Source organism: Ruditapes philippinarum, unplaced genomic scaffold (genome assembly GCF_026571515.1).
Source record: "Ruditapes philippinarum isolate M1 unplaced genomic scaffold, ASM2657151v2 ctg1758_1_1_1_1, whole genome shotgun sequence".
Classification (NCBI taxonomy): domain Eukaryota; kingdom Metazoa; phylum Mollusca; class Bivalvia; order Venerida; family Veneridae; genus Ruditapes; species Ruditapes philippinarum.
The window spans coordinates 82,976-91,241 of NW_026864878.1; the positions used below are offsets into that span (position 1 = coordinate 82,976).

At 33.6% G+C, this 8,266-nt stretch overlaps 1 protein-coding gene across 1 annotated transcript in view; it reads left to right on the forward strand.

Annotated features, from left to right (window-relative positions):
• LOC132727133 (NHL repeat-containing protein 2-like) overlaps window positions 1-7,394 on the forward strand; it is a 33,705-nt gene extending 26,311 nt beyond the window's left edge. Inside the window, exons 7-13 of the mRNA XM_060712545.1 lie at window positions 229-322; window positions 1,020-1,154; window positions 2,220-2,310; window positions 4,862-4,984; window positions 5,938-6,147; window positions 6,889-7,063; window positions 7,309-7,394. Of these exons, the coding sequence (XP_060568528.1) occupies window positions 229-322; window positions 1,020-1,154; window positions 2,220-2,310; window positions 4,862-4,984; window positions 5,938-6,147; window positions 6,889-7,063; window positions 7,309-7,394 (914 nt within the window). The remainder of the gene's footprint in view (window positions 1-228; window positions 323-1,019; window positions 1,155-2,219; window positions 2,311-4,861; window positions 4,985-5,937; window positions 6,148-6,888; window positions 7,064-7,308) is intronic.
• Window positions 7,395-8,266: the final 872 nt, after the last annotated feature.

Genomic DNA, 8,266 nt, shown 5'->3' on the forward strand with positions numbered 1-8,266 from the left:
GTGGCAAAAACATCTGCAGAACATAGTAATACGATGTTCAGGGCTTCAAGGGGTTAAGATCTAGGACACATCTAGTTATTATTGTACTATAATGAATGCAATTATGTCTGGAACAATTCTGGAATTGTTCAGGAAATCAGCTTACTGTTACAGTACATGTATCATACATGTGTTATATATACATGTATACTACAATTTTCATGTGTTATATTTACAATGATTTTTAAGGTGGAGAAAAAGATGCTGTGTTGTTAATAGCCATGGCTGGTTCCCATCAGATCTGGGCATACTTTCTTAAGGAAGCTGCATGGTACAAAAATCAGTGAGTTGAGTTTCTATTTAGATTATTCTTAATATACAGTCGACTCTCGTTACCTCAAGGCCTCAAGGACCGACTGTTAAAAAAAATCGAGATAATGAAATATTGAGATAAATAAATGAGATAATGTTTTCTTATTTACCCTTAACCTGCTGAACTTGTGTAATGGATTGGCCCTGCTTTAATTTGGAACAGTCCATTCAAAGTATTAGGGTTTTCAATATTAAAATACAAGGACTGAGCTACCAACAGAATAGAGCCTGGCCATATTACCGTGGGGGTACCAGACTGACCTTGCTCTATCATGGAGGCTAAGGCTTGTTACTTTCAGTTCTAGCAGAGAAATTGACGATATTTTCTGCATGACAAATCCCAATATCAAATAATTTCTGTTTTAGTGGTTCAGATCAATAAGATAATTTTAAAGCCTTAACACACTCAATATCTTAAATGAACTTGACCATCTTTTAGTTTGAACTAATCTATACATTGATTTTAGGGAAAATTTCAAAATATATTATGAATGAATAGAGAAAAGTGCAGACCATGATCAAACTGCACTGATATGCTGGCTGATCATGGTCTGCACTGGTCACATAGGGTAGATTAATTTGCTGCCAGCAAGCTTCAGGTTTAAAGTATCTCTTCTTTTTGCTCAAGAGTAAATTCAACAAAATTTGACAATGTGTTATAATTTTAGACAAGTAAGTGCTGGAACATGTTTGAGACTTGCAGGAAGTGGTGTGGAAGAAAACCGTAACAATTCCTATGCTGAGAAAGCTGGATTTGCTCAACCTTCAGGTGTTACCCTGTCGAAAAAACTAAACTGCCTTTTGTAAGTACAGTGAAAAATGATTTGACTAAATTAAGTGCAGCATGAAGAATTAACCCTACCTACCTTAGGTATCTTAAATGGACTTGTCTATCTTTCAATGAAGACAAAACCATTTATCATTTTTTAGGGAAAATATCAAAATATGTTCCGACTTATAAGTGAATGGTGCCAACCATGATAAGATGGTATTGATGTGAAAGCAGACCTGGGTCTGCACTGGTTGCAACTGGGTGCAATGAGTTTCTGTCATCAAGCTAAGTGTTTAGAAAAAGAAAAAGAACAGTTAATCATTACAAAGTCTCAGAACTCATTTGAGCAATTAGTGATCAAGAGTGAGTTAATAGAATTAATTATGGACACTCAGTTAAAACTCACTCAGGAGGAAAAAGTTTATGAAACTATGTAAGGACTGCACTAATGGCCTGTAGGGAATTTCTATTGATTTTAAGGTCAGTATGTCAATGTCACAGTGACACATAGAAATTCTTGTCTTTAGACCAAGAGTATCCCAATGCATAGTTTTATGAATAGCTACTAAATAGCTTGACATATGACAGAGTTGTAGCCCTTGAAAGGCCAAGGACACTTGTTATCAGTATAAATAGTATTAAATACTTTTAATAGATATACAAACATGATTATTTATATCTGTCATATGTTTCGATTTGAACTGCTAACATAATTATGTCTGATACTTTTTCTTGCATATTCTGCCATATTCTTTGATATTTAAAATGGTTTACCTCAAAAAGATACTTGTTCATGGATATTAATGTTATTTCACTCCATAACTATTTTCTAACAATAGCGTATGACTTTACAATGTTGAAAAAAAACGGCGAAATATTGTCATCTTAAGCACAATGTTCCCTTCTAAAATGCATCAAAATGGCGTCATTTTATTATCGGGATTCATTCATTCAAATACGCTAAAATGACGTTGTTGTATGGCATGTGACTCATCTAGCACCGCCCATGCCAGATGAAATTTCCGGCATGTGTAAAACTAACGGAAACGCCAGTCTGCTATGCAAGAAAAATCAAGATGTGTGTATATATTTGCAGTGTTGCCGACAGTGAAAGTTCGTCTATAAGAAGCATTCAGCTAAAAGATGGTGCCGTGAAAAATGTTGTTGGAGGAGATATTGACCCCAGGGTAAATTTTTTTATTGACTGATTTTTTTGTTTTAAAAAACCTTAAATAACCTCAGTATCATAAAAAGGTAAGTATCATATATCATGTATATAAAACTTATTTCATCTGTTTGAAAATAAAATATTGAAAAAAATGATAAAAAAATAATAAAGAAAAAATATAAGTAGAACTTGATATTATGTCATAAAGATTTTAAAGGCTATATGGCCCTATTTAAATGGTTGATTATATAACCCAATCTGATAGGTAAGGGTTATATTGCAAACAAGAAATGGCCATATAACCTTTCATAAAATCCTTTTAACGAATTTGTACTAGAGCAAATTTCCTTTATTAGAGGAAAAAAATTCATGTTGAATTGACAGCAGCAGTGTTTACAGTATATATAATTGTCACCATTATATAATGAATAGTGTTGTTACAAATGTGAAGTTTTATAAATGTATAAATAAACAGTGTAATATATCTGATAACATCTGTAAACAGTCTTTACAGAAGTATTTACTTCATGAATAATAATTTTATAAACCATATCTTTTCTAAATTAGTTAAGTTAATAATAATAATTTATTTTAGTTTGATTGTGTTTGAAGCTATAAACTTATTGAAAAAGTCTCAAATCCGTTCCTTGAACCAACCAGTACTAAGCAATGAGTATAAAGTGTCTTGTTCAAGGAAACAACAGCTTGCCTCAAATGGCGCTTGAACCCACATGGCCAGCAATGCTTAGATTGCTAGTCTGACATGTTAACCACTCGGCCATGCCGCCATTCTACTCTTTTTCTAAATTAAAGATCAAAAAGTTCATTTTACCATAATTTGTAAAGTATAAGTTTGATCTTAAAGCCTACACACTATCTACATGTACACCCAATCACCATGATCATAGGCAATTAACCTTATTAATAGCCGTTACCATGTCGATATTTGACAGTCGCCCATAAATTACTCCTCAAACTGATCACGTGTTAAGTAAACAATTCAATGTGACAACAATATTAGGAGGTTAACAGTGTTTCAGTCTATACTTCACACATGTGTTTCTCATTCTTTGATGTTTTGATTGATTGTGACATGTCAATATTCATAGTTGTGGTCATAGGTGATTTGCTCAAGATTTTTCTGTATAGCAAAGGTTATTGCACTCCTTGTTTGCACCAATGAATTAATATGGAAAGTAAGGGGAAAAAAATTCCAGCGTAAATATTTGGTCAACTACATTATTTCACAGTTTTAATTACATTAAAGCCATGATTATAAAATTTTGTCATTACATGTAATTGTTTTCTGTCATATTTTTGTTCAGAACATACCCATTGTCTCCCTTTAATAAATTTAGCCGATATTCATTTGTCTTGAACATAAGTCCAAAACAATTTTATGATATTTAACCTGTCATTTGCCTTTGCCACTAGAATAGATCCAGGTCAGCCAGCACATCCTTGTATTCTGACAAGGCTGTGCTCATTTGGTATGTCAAATATTTTTATCTTAATATTGAGAAATTCTTAAATTTGAATTGGCTGTTCCAAATTGATAGCTTGATAAATCAGTTTTTATAACTGTCGCAGATTAGGAGTTTATAAAATGACAGAGGAGAGAAAGTGAAATAATTTAGGATTGCATATACATGTAGGTTAAGTTTTTCAATCCATCTGTTTGCCCAACTGTCCATCCCAGAATTTTGTAATGGCTATTTCTTAGATACGACCAACTTGCATTTTTATCAACTTTCACTGGAAGCTGTACTGCTAACAGAAGCTGTACAAATAAGAAGCATATTACAGTTCAGTGATTTTTCTGGAAGTAATGTCCCTTATTGCCCCTTTGTGTTGTTTTCCACATTGTTCAACCTGAAATATATACATGTTCGTATATAACTCTTACACCCATTCAGAGATTAAGTGTAGGTAAATCACAACTATTTTAGAATTCATTTATGATTTGTTTCTCTTATTAATTTCCAAATATTCAAATAACAAAATTTATATTTTCCAGGTTACAGTGATATATGTTTTTTTTAGCTTGACTATTCAATAAGAATATGTAGATCTATCCTAGTCACCCGAGCGTCGGCATCGGTGTTCGCCTCTGCGTAACCACATTTGTAAAAGTTTTTGTAACACCTCAAATATTTACAAAGTCCATCGACATATGGCTTTGAAACTTTGCACACTTGTTCACCATCATGCCCCCAACCTGTAGACAAAAGGACGAAACTCTATCAAACATTTTGACAAAATAATGCCCCCTTTTCAACTTAGCATTTACATTAAAGTTTGCATAACACCTCAGATATTTTCATATTCCATTGACATCTGGCTTTGAAACAAGTTGAAATTTAATACACTTGTTTGAGAGCATAATAAGACTCTCTCCAAGGCATATAATTGTAACATAGATATAAAGAAAAAATTGGCCCTTTTGTTAACTTAGAAAATTTTACATTATCAAGGTTCTTTTACTATCAAGCACTAAGAATAGCTGAGCGTGCTGTCCTACCGACAGCTCGTGTAAAAAATAGTTTTATTTTGGCAACTTCTATTTTTAGAACTTGTTTGCCTATGGTGATGTCGATGGTAAAGGGAACCAGGCAAAGCTTCAACATCCTCTAGGTGTCTCCATGGCAACAGAAGATGGTCCCCTGCTTGTTGCAGATTCTTACAATCATAAGGTAAGAAATAGATATTTCTCTCATTTCTTGTTGATGCCACACATGTGCTGCCAGCATGCTAGGGGTTATCAGTTTCTAATTGTTGATTTAAAAGAATGTCTTAAGAGTCATCATCTCTATTTTGCCTTCAAAGAAATTTAAAATTGTTATTACCGCCTCCATGGTCGAGGAGTTAGAGTTGATGACTTCTAATCCAGTTACCTCTCTGGCGTGGGTTTGATCCCCGGGAGATGCTTTGGTAGTTTAGCGTGGAGGAAGGCAGTCTAGTACTGGTGTAACTCTCAGGAACGATGGTTAGGAAACTACCCGCCTAATTATGACTGAAATACTGTTGGGAAAAGGCGTAAAATGAAACAAACAAACAAACAAACAAAATCTTCTGTTCTGAATAGATTTTTATAATTGTGATCCATTTGTTATTAGGCCATAGTTTTCGCATGGCCAAGTGGTTAACACATCTGATTAGTAATTGTAAGACTGTTGGCTGCCTTGGTTCAAACCCCATCGGGGGCAAGCCGTTGTTTCCTTGAGTAAGAAAGTTTACACTCATTCAAAAATGCTTCACTAAACCTATAGCTTACACTCATTCAAAAATGTTTCAATAAACCTATAGCTTCCAACACAGTCGGTGGTTCTACTCAAGTGCCCGTTCGTGCCTGAAATAATGCACGGAAAGGCACCTGAGGTCTTCCTCCACCAGTAAAGCTGGAACGTCACGATATGACCTATACTGTGTCGATGTGACGTAAAACCCAAAACAAAACAAAAAAATCCAACACAGTCGAACTAAACCAAATTGGTATAAACTATAATTAGTTCTTAAACATATTAAAAGTGAATGGTAAAGAATATGAAAAGAGAATATGAAAATCTAATAAAAATGAAATATTTTATTCAGTATTTTTGTTGCTGTTTTTTATGCCATATTTAACATAGCTGATGTGGTTTTTCAGATAAAAAGTATAGATATAACAAAAAGGTCATGTCAGACATTGATGGGTACTGGAAAGCCTGGTTCCTCTAAGGGAAGTAACTTGCTGGAGGCAGAATTAAATGAGCCTGGTGGGCTATGCAGTGATTGGAGAGGGAAGAAAGTTTATATTGCTGACACAAATAACCATGATATAAAAGTCCTAAACTTAGAGGAACACACTGTCAGAAGTGTGAGTACAAAATGTGGTTTCTGATCCTTTAAAAGCAATAATGACCTTATTCTAGGGGTCAACAGTTTGCCTTTTATTGTGTAAAGAAAACCCTGAAATACTGTAAGCCTGGAACCTTCTTATTCAGTATTTTCTAGTAGTCCTTTGCCAAGTTTGTTCAAACTGTATATTTTGGTATAAAAGGTAGCTAAATTTATGGTTTCAGCTGTAAACCCGATTGTCCACACAGCCATATAATCACAGATTTATATTACTTGTCTGTTATATAAATCCGTGATATAATCAAGGCTTCGAATGCAACGAAACTCAACTTTTGAGAAATTATTTAAACTTTAAACACACCTTACTTTTACACGTTTTTTATATTGACGTGGTTTTCTATAATAATTGTCCAAATAGAGATCACATGAAGTGTTTTGAAAGTACTTTTTTGACCGACCTTAAATATGATTCAGTCAGGGGCTTCCTTGACTGAATGGATTATGCTGCTAAGATCAAATCACTTGACCGTTGATGCTGTTGGTTTAAGTCCCAACATGGCAAAGGGGTAATTTGAATAATTTTTCGGTGAGAAATTTATACAGTTAGGTTTACAAAAGGTCAGTGGTTCTATCTCTGTCTGGTAGGGCATTATAAGTTTTCTCTCACCAATTTCAGTGACCTACTTTTGCATTCTTTTGTCTCGCTATTGTTTTCAGATAAGCGATTAATGACCATCAAAAGCCTCTTGTTTTCTTACAGCTTCCGTTTATATTTACGTCTGCACCTACTGACCTTGTTGACACTGACAAAGAAAAGTCTCCATTATCTATGGCTGATCAGGGTAAAAATGTAACTATCAATTTGGAAATTAAACTAGCAGAAGGTGTGCATTTAAATGAAGAGGCTCCAAACTCTTGGAAATTATATTCTGAAGGTAATGATAAAAAAAATGATGCATTTATTTGTTTCTAGCTTACGTTTGCTAAAAGTCTAGCAAAAATGAGCTTATAAATGCTCAGAGTTTGCTTTTCTTTTGGAAACATTTTTTTTGCCTTTCAAGTGTTGCTTTGCCCTTTCTTATTAACAATTTCTTTAAATTACATTTTTTACTTTATGGAAGATTCTGACAAAACTATTTCATCTCAAATAGCTTTCATTTATATTGAATACATCTTTTAGACTTGTGGTGTGACTGTCCAGTGAGAAAAATACACATAGCAAATTTTGGCTTCATTGCAAAAAATAGCGGTTTAGGCCAGTTGTGAAACATTGTGTCACAGGGTGAGAAAAATGTGCAGCCAAAAACCCGGGGAACCTCGCCCCAAAGGGGCCCCTTTTGGAAAATCCCTTTTCCCGAAAACCCTTCTACCACTAGGTTTTGCCCTTTTTAAATTTAAAGGTTTTTGCTAAAATGTCAAAAGAGCAGTGGCAAATTTTTTTTTTAAAAGGTGACCCCTTTTTTTAGATTTTAAATCTTTAATTAAAATTTTAAATTTTTCTTTTTAAAAACTTTTTCGATATGTGTTTTAAAGATTTTCTATCTTAAAAAGGTTTTTTAAACTGTTCGGGAAAATTACAAAAGATTTTACAACAAAATTTTGGGTTACCCTGCCTACGCCCCAAACCTTCTTCGGGGGAAATTGTCCCTTTAAATTAGACCCTGTTTTTTTTTTAAGGGAAACCCCGGTATCGAAAGGGAAGGGCCAAAAAAGAAATTTTTAAAAATTAAACTTTTGCCCCTTTAAAAAACTAAACATGGGGTTTAATTTCAAAGTTTAAAAATTGTTTAAAAAAATTATTTTTAAATTGTTTTGGTTTATATACTCAACCCCAAAATTTTTGGGAATGCGGGGAAAAATTAAAAAATTTCCCCCAGGCTTTTAAGTCACCTGTTTCCCCGCCAAAAGCCCTTGAAAAAGAGAACTTTGGGAAGGGTGGTTTAAACCCGAGTCCTATGAACAAAAGTCTAGTTTTTTTTAGAAATTTTTTTTAAAACGGGAAAACCCAAAAAATTTAAAAATTTTGAAGTATAATTTTAAAAAAAGGGTACCCAAGAATAGGGAATGCCGTAATTTTAAATAAATTTTTTTTAATTGTAGTGTGACAAAAGTACATGTATGTCTATTTTTAAAGAGAA